At 41.6% G+C, this 13,389-nt stretch overlaps 1 protein-coding gene across 1 annotated transcript; it reads left to right on the forward strand.

The window, feature by feature from the left end:
- Positions 1-1,993: 1,993 nt before the first annotated feature.
- On the forward strand, positions 1,994-13,173 carry TMEM129 (transmembrane protein 129, E3 ubiquitin ligase). The gene is made up of 4 exons (XM_065660949.1): positions 1,994-2,305; positions 3,272-3,746; positions 6,078-6,237; positions 8,819-13,173. Exons 1-4 carry the CDS (start codon positions 2,101-2,103, stop codon positions 9,065-9,067), a joined length of 1,089 nt encoding a protein of 362 aa, XP_065517021.1. The 5' UTR covers positions 1,994-2,100; the 3' UTR covers positions 9,068-13,173.
- The last annotated feature ends 216 nt before the right edge of the window (positions 13,174-13,389 follow it).

Genomic DNA, 13,389 nt, shown 5'->3' on the forward strand with positions numbered 1-13,389 from the left:
TCCTGGGCTGCATCGAAAGGAGCGTGACCAGCAGGTCCAAGGAGGTGACTCTGCTCTCATGAGACCTCACTTGGAGTATTGTGTTCAGTTCTGGTGTCCTCAACATAAAAAGGACATGGAACTGTTGGAACAAGTCCAGAGGAGGCCACGAGGATGCTCAGGGGACTGGAGCACCTCCTGTATGAAGACAGGCTGAGAAAGTTGGGGCTGTTCATCCTGGAGAAGAGAAGGCTGCGTGGAGACCTCATAGCAGCCTTCCAGTATCTGAAGGGGGCCTATAGGGATGCTGGGGAGGGACTCTTCGTCAGGGACTGTAGTGACAGGACAAGGGGTAACGGGTTAAAACTTAAACAGGGGAAGTTTAGATTGGAGATAAGGAGGAAATTCTTTCCTGTTAGGGTGGTGAGGCATTGGAATGGGTTGCCCAGGGAGGTTTTGAATGTTCCATCCCTGGTGGTGTTCAAGGCCAGGTTGGACAGAGCCTTGGGTGAGATGGTTTAGTGTGAGGTGTCCCTGCCCATGGCAGGGGGGTTGGAACTAGATGATCTTAAGGTCCTTTCCAACCCTAACTATTCTATGATTCTATTCTATTCTAACTGCCTGAATGCAGGTTGTAGTGAGGTAGGGTCGGTCTCTTCTCCCAAGTAACAAGTGATAGGAGAAGACGAAACAGCCTCAAGCTGCACTAGGGGAGGTTTAGATTGGATATTAGGAAAAAATCTTCACTGAAAGGGTGATCAGGCATTGGAACAGGCTGCCCAGGGAAGTTTCCACTGTCCCTGGAAGCGTTCGTTCGCAAAACGTGTAGAGCAGGTCCTCAGTGACACTGTTTAGTGGTGGTCTTGGCAGTCCTGAGGTAATAGTTGGACTTGATAATCCTAAAGGTATTTTCCATCCTAGTTAATTCTATGATCCTGTGCATGTAAGTAAACATGGAGTATCCCCAAGAGTCAGTCCTGTGGTGAGTTTAGGAAATCATGTTGATACCATGAGGACTTTTTAAGGGAAATGAAATTTGCTGATATAGAAATTAATGCTTCGAAGCTGGAAAGCTTTAGGTCCACATTTAAATTCTGCTTCTATTCAGAGATCTATAATGATAAATAAAACCATATGAACTTCCACCACGTTCAGGACTTTTGCACTACTGTCCCACATAGCTGTTAAGAGCATGTTATCGCTCTTCCCCCCTCAAATATACAGCCATCGGTCCCCTGCGCGTCCCCAAGTACGTCCTCATAATACATGTTATTGATCAACAACAGGAACATGTGACGCATCTGCCAGCTGTTGGATTTCACATGCTGGGTGTAGCATTTCCTATTTACATTTCCCCATCAGTAGTAGCATGTAACATTATATATTGCTTCCTCTGCTGTGCTTTTCCAATTGTGCAGTTTCTCCATTCTCTAAAAGAGACCAGTATGGCATTTATGGTGATTACAGGATGCAAACAGGGGTTTTGTTGTATTTTAAGAGAAATGGTGATTATTGTGGCTATTAGTTGTTATTTGTACTTCAGTAGTAACCACAGATCCCAGCCAAGCCTCTCCCTTTACTGTGTTTGGGAGTGCACGAGCATGATCTTAACATCTGCCTCCCTTTAATGCCTTTTAAGATCTGACATCCCTGTCTCGGTAATTCTCTGAAGAAAATAGTACATAAAATACACCAGGAGAAACAAGGAAAAGGCTTTTTCAGACCCGTAAGTAAAACGGGCTGTTTCCCTACTTTAGCAGGGAGATGGCCCTCATCCAACAGGTCACTTTAGTTTACAGGTCGCCAGCCGCTTCTAAGGCCTGAGGCTACTGGGAGTCCTGGCCACCCCTGGAGAGACCGGGGCTGAGAGAGATGGCCGGTTCCTTCCTGGAACGGCGCCACAGCCCCGGGCTCGCCACTGTGAAGGCCGGGACGGCAGCGCTCCGTACCGAGGACCATCCCGCGGCCCCGCCTCCACAACCCCCCGACCACTACCGGCTCCGCCCCAACGGAACTGCCGGCGGCCCATCCGGGGCCGCGGCGGAACTACGGCTCGCCGCCAGCCGCGGGCTGGGCCGCGGTAGGTGCGGCTGTGCTGCGCCGTGCCCGGCGGGGCGCAGCATGGAGAGCCCGGCGGTGACCTTCACGTTGGCGTACGTGGTGTTCTCTGTGTGCTTCGTCTTCCCCCCCGACGAGGTGCGCTCGGCGGGGCTGACGGTGCAGAGCCTGCTGGCCGCCTGGCTGGGCAGCGAGGATGCGGCCTTCGTGCAGTACCACCTGCGGCGCACCACCGGCACGCTGCTGGCGCACTCCCTCCTGCCCCTCGGTGAGCACCAGCGGCGGCGGGCGAGGCACGGTGGGGGGGGTGATGAAAACCCGTTGCCAGGGTCCTGCTGTGTCCATCGGGAGCCGGGGGGTCCTCAGCAGTGCCCGCGTGTCCGGTCCACGCAGGCGTGGGTCAGTCGGTCATGCTATATACATCCTGGAAATAACCCTAAAGGGGACCTGTAAGGGACCTGGAGATGGGCTTTTGACAAAGGCATGTAGAATAGTACAAAGAGTAACGGTTTTAAACTGAAAAAGGGTAGGTTTAAATTAGATAAAAGGAAGAAGCTCTTCCCTGTGAAGGTGGTGAGACACTGGCACAGGTTGCCCGAGAATCTGTGGTTGCCCCATCCCTGGCAGTGTTCATGGCCAGGCTGGACAGGGCTCAGAGCAACCTGGTGTAGTGGAAGGTGTCCCTGCCCCTGGCAGGGGGTTAGGACTGGATGAGCTTTAAGGTCCTTTCCAATGCAGACCATTCTGTGATTCTGTTTTAGTATTGTTCTCGCCTCTTTGTGATGTACATAGTAAGCTTTCTAACTAGCTGGCTGCATCTGAATATAGGCAGTTATAGAGAAGTAGCATTTTATTTAACTTGTGAATTCAAATCAGCTTCCTTTAGCCATACAGTTCTGCTAAAACTATATGGCATCTTACAGGTAATTTATTCGACCAGCAAATTCAAATCAGCTTCCTTAAGATATATATTTCTGGTAAAAGTGGCATTTTATAGGCAATTTTATTTAACCTGCAAATTCAAATCAGCTATTTAGCTATGTAACTCTGGTTAAAAAACAGTGACAGGTAACAATTTACCTTAGGTTGCTTATGACAAGAGGGTTGAATTTGAGTTGTCATCCAGAGGTGCAGCAGCTCTTCTGGAGATGAGCTAACTGGTTAGATAACTATGATTTCAGGGTATGTGTTTATGTATGTACTTTATTGCTTTCTTAAAGTCTTTTCTTTGCAGGTTATTACCTTGGTATGTGCTTTGCTGCACCTGAAAAACATCTTTGCTTTTTCTACCTGGCTTCAAAAGGATGGAAAACTTTCTTCTTCTTCGCTGTTCTCTTTCCAGCAGTCACCGGTGCCCTGGCATATTACTGGTCACGGAAAGGTTGGAATAATCATCCATTAGCCCAAACACTCGCTGTTTATGCTCTCCCGCAGTCGGGTTGGAGGGCAGTAGCTTCTTCCATCAATACAGAATTTAGGAGAATTGACAAATTTGCTACTGGAGCCCCAGGAGCAAGGGTGATTGTCACGGACACATGGGTGATTAAAGTGACCACCTACCGTTTACATGTTGCCCAGCAGCAGGACATTCATTTGACTGTGACAGACTCCAGACAGCATGAACTCACCCCAGACTCAAATATGCCTGTGCAGTTCCTCACCATTCGTGTTGCCAGTATAAATCCCTACGTGAAGGCATTTGATATCCGGTAAAACAACTACACTGTTACTTATATCTGTGCTATTTGATGGTGCTAATGGAATGCTTTTGTGGCAGAGCTGAAGACTCTGAAGGTCTTTTCCCTTCCTTTTTGGTCCCTGCCTGGTGTTCAAAGGTGCTGTGTGTGCAGCTCTGCCACACAGTGCTATGAAGAAAGGTTGTTTAGAAGGATTTGTACAAGTACACTATTGAATGCACAGTGGTTAAACAGAGGGGCTGCCCTGTTTGATCCTTTCTTAGGAAGAGGATTGTGCTGGATGCAGAAAGAAAGAACTGGAAAAACTTAGGTGAAAGATGGAGAACAGGAATGAAAGGGAGAATCTTTGGTCTTCTGAATTTTGGGGGAGGAGAGGTAGTTATTTGTCTACAACTGGCTGGTTTTCACCCATGACTGTTTTTCTGTCTGCTCAAGGCTCATAATTTTGTCAGTGCTCAGGAGAGTTCTCTTTGAGCTATTACAAACCAACTTCCTTAAAGCAAGGCAGTAATCTTGGGTCTGTTTCTGTGTTCTCATAGCAGTAAATCATAGCAAACATGCTGCAACCTGTCAGGGCTTGTTTTCCAAAGGCGCATGCTATTTTTTTTCAGCAGTTTCTCTGTGGAGCTAGGAAAAAGTACAAGTTCTGCAGAAACCTGTAACACTAAATAGAAGGATGCTAAAGTCCCTAAAGTTGTCATTAAACTGAGTACATGAAACCATGGTGGTGCTTCTAAAACTATATTTGAAAAGGCCTTCGAGTATGTGCTTGCAGTGAAGTTGTATGACAGCAGGACTTATTTACTATGTAATTAGAAGTAGTCAGATCTTCAGACTTGTAGGTGAGCGGAGGGGTCCTGGCAAGCATGCATAAGGCACAGCAGTGGTTGCATGAGATACCTAGGTGAGCAAAGCTCAGAATGAGAGACTAGTGAAGGTAATCAAGAAAATCCTGAGTAGACCTGTGGAGCGGTGACCAAATAAGTATTAAATAACTAATTATTTTTTTTCTGTAAGTGTTTCAGTGTCAGGGTGACAAACCTACATCCCCAGCTCAGAAAATCATGGCTTTTTTGACAATTCCTTTTTGGGAAAAAAAAAGAAAAATCCAACCTCCAAAACCTTATTTTGTGGCTAAACAGAACTGCACCAAGAACACTGTTTAAAAGTTCTTGTAATAAGATATGTCAGAAATAGCAAGTCTCTGCTAGAATACAGTCATACAGGATTTAAGAAAAGTGCCATAGGACAGAATTCCCCTACTAAGGATAAAGGATTATTGTGTACATACAGAATCAGATTCCATGCAGTGGGATGTTTCTAGAAAAATGCTTTTGTGCAGTCAGGCCACATTTCCCTGAGTGTGCAATGTGAATTTTTCCTCTGCATAGAATGATCTCTGTTATTTGCACAGATAATAGCATCTATTAACAAACAACAGTATCCTATAGTAGTTGAAACAATGGAGACGACCTGGTGCTTAAGCTAAGCCAGCATTGCATTTTACTGGGCTCCAGGAAGAACAAGGAATTTCAGGACCATGTTCCCAGGGCTTCCCTGTTTATGAGTAGAAACATGGAGATGGGGAGTTCTGACTATACAGTTCAGAACAATTACAATAAAAAGGGGTAACAACAGTAATTTGTCACTGCCGGGTCTGCATAAGGTCTCATGTGCCACTTGAGGTCTGTGGGCCTCACTTTACTTAGCAGAAGTAAACCTAATGTGATATGCAGCTTGTTACAGCCTTAACTCAAAGCGTAAGTTGCATTCAGCAGCTCTTTGTAACCATCATGAAATTTCAGTTTCATCTAAAATTGAATCATAAAACCACAGAAACTGATACTGATTGATATTCTTTTGATACTTCTATGTACTATATATCACCTCATGATGCATGCCACATGATACAAATCTGATTTTCTGTCCTCAGGAATTTATAAATTAGAATTCAGGTGTAGTACAAGTAAACTGGAATTAAAAAGGTGGACAGAAATTGAGCATGAGGCATTTTACAGTTAATGCATGATTTAGGTACCTGTATTGCTTTTCTTCATGTTGATAACTTCAAACCCTTCCTTTATTTTTTGTATGTTTTAGTTAATCTCTGGCATATCCTGTCAGATATGAAGGAGGACAGTGTGTTCTGTTGTCTTGTGTCAAAAACAGCAACTGAAGAGCAAAAGAAAACAAAATAGTTAACACTTATTTATTGACTAGTGTGTACCAACCTAAATAGCTTTTGTGTGGATTCACTTCTCTGGTGGTAACCTCTGCAACGTACTATCAAGGTATTTGAATGGATAATTGTGGTAACATTCTGTTCCATCTTTTGTTCTTCAGGTTGAACTCAACAGAGTATGGGGAGCTTCGAGAAAAGCTCCGTGCTCCCATCAGCAATGCAGCTAATGTTGTGATCCATCAAAGCCTTAGTGATTTATTTCTAGAAACCTTTACATCTCTGGTGGAAATTAACCAGACATACTCTGTTCCAAGCACCCAGGTGAGACTTCCTATCCATGTGAGACTGTAATCATTATGCTTTTCAATATAGCTGAGCCTGCAGTTACTGTGTCATTGATAACTTAGGGCTGTCGAAGGTGAATTTTAAGGTAAGTTATTGTCAAGGGCTTAACCAAAAAGTTTTGTGGTTGAATGATCATTAAATGATAATTATTATATGGTAATTAAACAGTAATCAAAGGGTAATTAAATGGTAATTAAACAGCAAACACTCAACTTCTAGTAATTAAGCTAGCCTTTATACAATATGCCTTAGATCTGATACAAATGTTGCTTACCTTGCTGTAGATAACAGAGGCTGGGTAAGGGATCTCTCAACCTCAAGGAATAATTGTGAGAGGTGTCGTACCTCAGGGGAGATACAGCCCAGTGCCACACAAGATAGCAAAATGGGCTCAGGGGGTACAGATATTTGTAGTGTAAAGTGACTGACTCATAGTCAAACTCCCCTTTGGGGCATGTGCAGCTGGTTTAGTTTTGTCTAGTTCATATCAGGCTGGCACCATTAGCTCCTAATAAGACATGGCCTAGATGCCTTAACATCCCAAGAAGGTCTGGCCTAGCACACTTGCTCAAGGTCTGCACGGCAGGGCTGACTCCCATCAAGCCTCCTCTTTGGTGGTGCTTGGACCGTCATGCTGTTCATGTATTGGGGTGGGTGCATCCGTCAAAGGGGCTCACCTTCCATTTCAGTAAACGTGTAATACAGTTCTGGCTGCTGCTTCCGTTCCTTCTGTAAGATGATCTGTATTGTGAGCACGACATTTTTGAGAAATAGCATAGTGGAAGAGAGTCCCTTATAATAATTCCCATCATTTGGAAATGATGAGGTTACATTCCCAGAAGGTTTATGGGAGCTAGAATAACAGCTGTTGTTACTGTTTGTTAGGCAGTTTGCTCCATTGCAGCTTACTTTTCCAGACAGCCAGGTTTTGCTGGATCTTGTGCTGAAATTAATCAGTGATTCTTAATTGGACCTTGCTTCAATTGTAAATAATGCCACAGAGTCCTCCTTGCTGTAATATTTGTGACCTGGTCATTATTATACTTGTGCAGCAGTCGGAAGTGTGACTAGAGCACTGGTCAATGTACCAAAGGTAACTAATTAAACTAGTTCTGGTGACCTTGTGGAGAGTCTGTGTGAGGGGTTCCAGCTCATGGAGTGAGCACTTGGTATGTTTACTAGTGTTACGCAGCTTGCATGGTATTTTTGCTGTCTAGTTACATGAACTAGCTAATACCAAACTGGGTCAGATATGTCTGCATGTAATGTAGTTGTGCATTTTGATAGCTGTGGCAGTATACAGTGAAAAGAGATGTTAAAAACAGAAGATACTATTAATGTGAGAGTTGCTTTCTTTCAGGCCTTTTTCATTTGTGACATTTACGTGTCAGCTGAGCTACTGAACTTTGGTTTGACACACTGATAAATAACATCAGAAATTGATATGAACGTTTAAAATACAACATGGCATTTACCCTATTTTGAAGCTCTATGAATAAGTTGGAAAACATAGTTAACCTTTCTATGCTAGAGTTTTTTCTGTCTAAAAAGACTAAAAGAAACACTAATTTCACAAGTGAAAGCTGATCCAGCTTCCAAAAAGAAGCAATCCTGCTTTCTGCACACTTCTCATCCCATGTTGACACAAGACTTTGTCTGCAGTGAACCTTGTTGGGAGAGATGATCAAGGTGAAAAGCAATATGACTGGTTTTCACCTGGATCTGCTTCACGGGCAAGCAGCCAGTGTGGTGGGACAGACACTTGAGCTAACAAGGGAAGAGACACTGGAGGTGGGAACTAGAGATCGCAACGCAAAGCAGCTTTTTGTTACATCAGTGGCAGTATGAATAGGATTCAGGTCTCCATGGCTGTTCAATGTGCTGTCTTTTGAACTTTGTCAAGTTCTTGGAGAGCCTTGGCTGGAAGACACATGGGAAATGCTAATTACTGTTTATTACTTGTAAAACACTTCCTAGCAAAATGACCTCCCTATATGCAGCTGCAAGTTTATGTGGCATAATTAACTGTGTGCAAATAGCAATTACTCCAATATTAGCCAAGAAAAATTAAGTAAACTTCTGGTCCTTCAAGATGAGTGCCCACTGTATTGAGTAGAGCCCTGAATTCCTCTGTTATTTACGTCTCTTAGAAACATGGAAGACGGGAACAGCCATTTGCTGTAATAAGTGGTAAAAACTGTTTGCTTCATTTTATATAGGTATGTTTTTGAAAAACAGTATGTCTAAATTATGAAGATAGCTACTTGCTCACCTTGCCCTAGCTGCTGTGCTCTGGAAACAGGTGGAGCTCTTCAGAGAAAGAATGTGTTTTTTTCAGTCATTTTCATTTATTCAGTCTCATGCAGCAGTTCTGGGGTTCTTTGTTTAAACAGATACTTTGTCCTTATTCTAATAAAAGAATTGTTCTAATAAAATGAAACTATGGAGATTGAAACTATTTTATATCTTCTGGTGGGGCAGTTCTGTCTTGAGGCTCTGCCCAGCTCCAGGCTGTGCAGTTCATGGGTCAGGGTTTGATGTTTTCCTCTTTCTGTAGGAACTAGAGCCATGCATAGGGTGTATGCAGACTATTGCTAACATCAAGCTCATCAAGAACTGCCAGGAGCCAAACGAAGGGGAGTGTCAGCAGTGCTACTGTCGTCCCATGTGGTGCCTCACCTGCATGGGCAAATGGTTTGCCAGCCGACAAGATCAGCAGCGCCCAGAGACGTGGCTGTCGAGCCAAGTGCCTTGTCCGACTTGCCGAGCCAAATTTTGCATTTTAGATGTTTGCATAATACGATGAGTAATAAATGGGTATGTTTTAACTTTTTAAACTTCATTATTTCAGAGTGGGTTTGGTTAAAAGGCCTGTTAGATTTGTTTCTGAGACTTCATGTTCTACAAAGGTGCAGGCTCCAAAGCTTTCTTTTACAGTGTTGAAAATAGATGTAAATCTTTTCAGTTCCTCTCAACTTTTACTTGTATCTTTGGGTTTTATTCCCTAGATGTCAGTTTATGGAATTTTATTTAATCCAGACTTTGTTTTCTTCTTGGGTTGAATAAGGATATACCTTTACACTTACAGTACTGTCCTCTTTTTTAAGTTTCAACATAGGTTTAATTCTTTCAATTTTTAAACTTAACTTGAGTTTTTATTCTTTAATAAAGGGCTAACTGAGAAAATTACTTTGGTTAGACTTCATTGATACTTTTCTTCTTCTTCAATCCATTTGTAAAGTTCTTACTAACCTTTAGAAGTATTCACTGAATAAGTATACCAGTTGTGTTCCTTGTGCTGCTCCCCTCCACTAAGAACGGGGACCATTTTCTGTAGGCTAAGGAATTTAATCCCTTAAGATGTGTAACTCCCACAGGGACCTTTTATTCCAATAATCTGCTTCTGGCTTATGTTTTTATGTATGTATTTATTTCAGACAACAGAAGGAGTTGGAAACATTCCCCATTTACTTACACTGCTAATGCTATGCTTTGTGAAATCTGTTGGTTGCTAGAAGCTGCATAGTTTAGGGTTTCAGTGCTCTTTAGGTGATGGATATGGGGTTTTTTATACATTTGAATAGAGTGCAGCAAACATCTGAACTATCTAAATACTCTGAAAGAATGCTCAGCTGTTCCAAAGCCCGTAAGCTTTTTCTGAGGGGTAATTTTGTCTCTAAAATTGATGCCAAGATCACAAAGGTAGAAGTTGACATGCTAGATGCCTGAAGAATGATTATCATCAGCAAAAGGTTTTCGGGCTTGCAATTCCAGGACTGATCGTAAGCAGTAGTTGCTGGTTTTAATATTCATGGAGTACTGATGTACACTTGATCTGATCTGCATCAGAGTATTCTGAAAATTAAACCCTAAGCATTTTCAATAAATTTAAGAGAGCCTTACTCCTAGATCTAAATGCAATGCTTAGTCTTTTAGCTACCCATCACGCCCTTATGTGAACAATTCTTGGGCATACTTCATGGGGGAAAGCCTCAAGCTGCTAGAGAATGTGAGTTGTTACACTAGCCTATGCACTGCATGGGCAGAGATACATGTATTTGCTTACTTCGGTTGTCCATCTTAGCAGGCTGGTAACCTCAGGCAGACAGTTGGGTCAAATAGAGAAAGGAGCATTTTGATGCTTTGGTCTAAGAGAATAAAAGCCTAAGATCTTCCACCTGCATAGTCAGAAGGATCACCTTAGTAAATCGCCCATGGTCTTGCAGAAAGTCCATCTCCAGCTTTTTTATAGGCCCCCCCCTTAGGTATTGGCAAGTGATTACATGAAGACATCTTGACCACCAAGATGTTTTGAGCAGGAAACTGTTTTGAGCAGGCACAAGAGGCAGGATTTTAAAAACTGTACAAGCACTGGAAGCAGAAGCATGAAAGATGTCATTAGTCTCAGCCAAGCCCCAGGTCGTGTGGTGAACATACCAAACTGCGCTCAGAGCCAGTCAGATGGAAAACGGTTATGAATGTGGCTGAAAGCATCGTTTTGGAGAGAGATACGGAATTGAGAACAGGTTTGACAGCATCATTTGAGATACGTTCTAGTGTTGGTGTTTTTCAATAATACTCAGTTTTAAAAGTTCAAACTGTTGGGGTTCAAGGACATGGAATTGCTTGAGGGTGTCTTGGTTGTTACATACTGAACATCAACTATGCAATTATCTATAGTAGCTATTAATAACCGTGATTTTTCTGTTTTTCATATTGTGTTATTTTGGACTGTGTAGAGTGAAAATTTGACATGAGACTGGTAGTATGGGTATGTCTGTTTCCCAAAAAGATCTTAAGTGGCATGTCCCTCTTGATCAGGATAGGATTGAGTTCCTGAGTTTCAGACAGAGTTGTTGACAAGCCTGAAAACTAAACAAAAAGTCAAGGAGCTGCTCTGTGATTTAATTTAAAATATTTTTCAGTACTTCTGTCTGTGAGAAAGTTATTTGGAAGTTTGAAATGTTCTCTGCAGAGTTTTTTAACCTTGAGAAGATTCTTACAGGGCTGGGTGGTGTCATCAGACATGCACCTCCTCACACACAGCAGCCTTTACAAACAAGCATTTTGAACCCATTACTTCTTGGGAGTTTACATAATGTGGCACAGATAGAAGGGATGTTGTCCTTGAAGCATCTGCAGAAGAGAGGGTAGGATTCTGGAGCTGTGGTTTTGCCACTGACAGTCGTTCAATTCCTAGAGCTCTTCTCCTATTTGGAATAAAAATATTTATTGTAAACATCCATGAAGTTAAAGTTGTAAAGGCCTTGAGAAACTTGGATAATAGATACAGGGAGTTGCAGATGGTTTTATACAAGAAAAACAGGTCTGTTTCCAATAGTATTTCATGTAATACGAGCTTTAGTCTTCTGATTTTTTGTGCTGTGGGCTTGTTTTTGCAGAAATCTACTTTGAAATAATTGGAAGATTTCATTTCAGTGGAACTTTGCTTTTACTCCTCTTATTTCTTTTGCCAGTATAACAGTGCAAGAAAGTAACAGCCATAAATGTATACTATGCTTGCATCTTTTAATGGTAGTGCTCTCTACACAGAAGTGCCTCTTGAAACACAGTAATAATTACCAAAACCAAATTATGATTTATGTTAATAATAGTGCCTGGCTTAAATTCCTTAAAACAAGCATTTTTTCCCCAAGTGTAAATTCTCAATATGATCTGGTGTGCCTCCAAAGTTTGTAAGATTCTTCAAGGCTGTGTTAAAAACCCACCTTGTTAGAAGTCCATATTCATAGAGACAGCAGAGGGAGGAACTGTGACCTCTCCCTGCAGAGTAATGTGATAAATAACTTGAATAAATCACTGAATATGAAAATAATACGGTATAAAAATAGACATTTATCTTCATGGTAGTTTCAGATCATCATCTAAAGAACCACATATACGTATAGGACTGTTTCTAGAGAAGATCTTTACTTGCAGTAACAAGAAATACATTTTCTTAAACATGAGAAGAGGGTTTAGAACTGGTCTTTTATAGTACTTTTGTAAGAAAAAAAATGAACCAAGTAATGTGATGGGCTAAAATACTTAAAGAATTTTCTTTAATTATCAATTATGTAGTGTTGCATTTTCAGCTGTGTATATGTTTTTCCACATCACTGACTTGTGGGTGGGCAATGTTAGTAATCTGAAGTATGTTACATAAATGTAATGTCATTACAGTAAGACAATCTATATGTGGGTGCCCAATGTCAGTACAAATACTCCATATGTGTGTATACATGTAGAGCCCAAATGTCCCCATGTGCTGCAGCTGAAGAGGTGTTTCTGAAAACATGGGCTGTGGCTGTATTATTTATTTCCACAGTTGTGTTATTTCTGTAATTATAGCATTCCAGAAAATATTGGCAAAATGTTATCCATTGATTTTTTTTTTTAGGTTAACATAGTTTGCTAAAGAAAGAAAAAAAAAAAGGCATTTTGACCAAGCAGAATGTATTTTGTATCCATTAGATGAATGCAGTCCTTTACCACAACTCTTGTCATAACTTGAAAGCAAAATACCAGGTTATTATATGATTTCTTCAGTATATTTTTATTGTGCTGAAACTTGGTAAACTGCAGCTATGTACCATTCGAGTCAGGCTGCACCTCAGCAAGACATAACTGACTAAAGTTCTGAGTGCTGTTTCTTAAGAGATGTTGACTTTGAGGTATTTAAGGAGTTGAGGTATAAATAGTCCAGGTTTTACATGCATTACAATAAATTTTCTTCCAAAGATGTATCACAGGGTTTGTTCTTTTGTTCTTGTTTTGCTTTTTACTGGGATAGCTAACCTGTTTTAAAGCACACAGAATTATTTGGATAGCCTTTAAGGAAAAGGCTTAATGAATACTTGTAGTTAATCTTAAAAGTCTCTGAAGAGCTGAATAAAAATGCAGTTGATTTTATGTATGACTTCTGGTTTTCGTTTTAAATTTACCAGTTTATGTAACTTTATATGGGTGGGAATCAGACTGAGTTATCTGTATACATTTTAGCTGAGAACAGCTGAATACAAAGCGGGCATAAATTCTCCTGAAGGTGCACCTGATAGTACCTTCTTTGAATTTTCCTACTGTAACCTGAATGCTGAGGGTGGCATAAATGGCAGGTTTGTGCAATCT

This window comes from Lathamus discolor, chromosome 1 (assembly GCF_037157495.1).
Source record: "Lathamus discolor isolate bLatDis1 chromosome 1, bLatDis1.hap1, whole genome shotgun sequence".
NCBI classification, from domain to species: Eukaryota; Metazoa; Chordata; class Aves; order Psittaciformes; family Psittacidae; genus Lathamus; species Lathamus discolor.

Coding starts and splice junctions, on each gene's coding strand:
- TMEM129 (XM_065660949.1), top strand. CDS start 2,101: ATGGAGAGCCCGGCGGTGACCTTCACGTTGGCGTACGTGGTGTTCTCT. Junction 3,747..6,077: donor GTGAAGGCATTTGATATCCG/GTAAAACAACTA, acceptor TTTGTTCTTCAG/GTTGAACTCAACAGAGTATG. Junction 6,238..8,818: donor ACTCTGTTCCAAGCACCCAG/GTGAGACTTCCT, acceptor CTCTTTCTGTAG/GAACTAGAGCCATGCATAGG.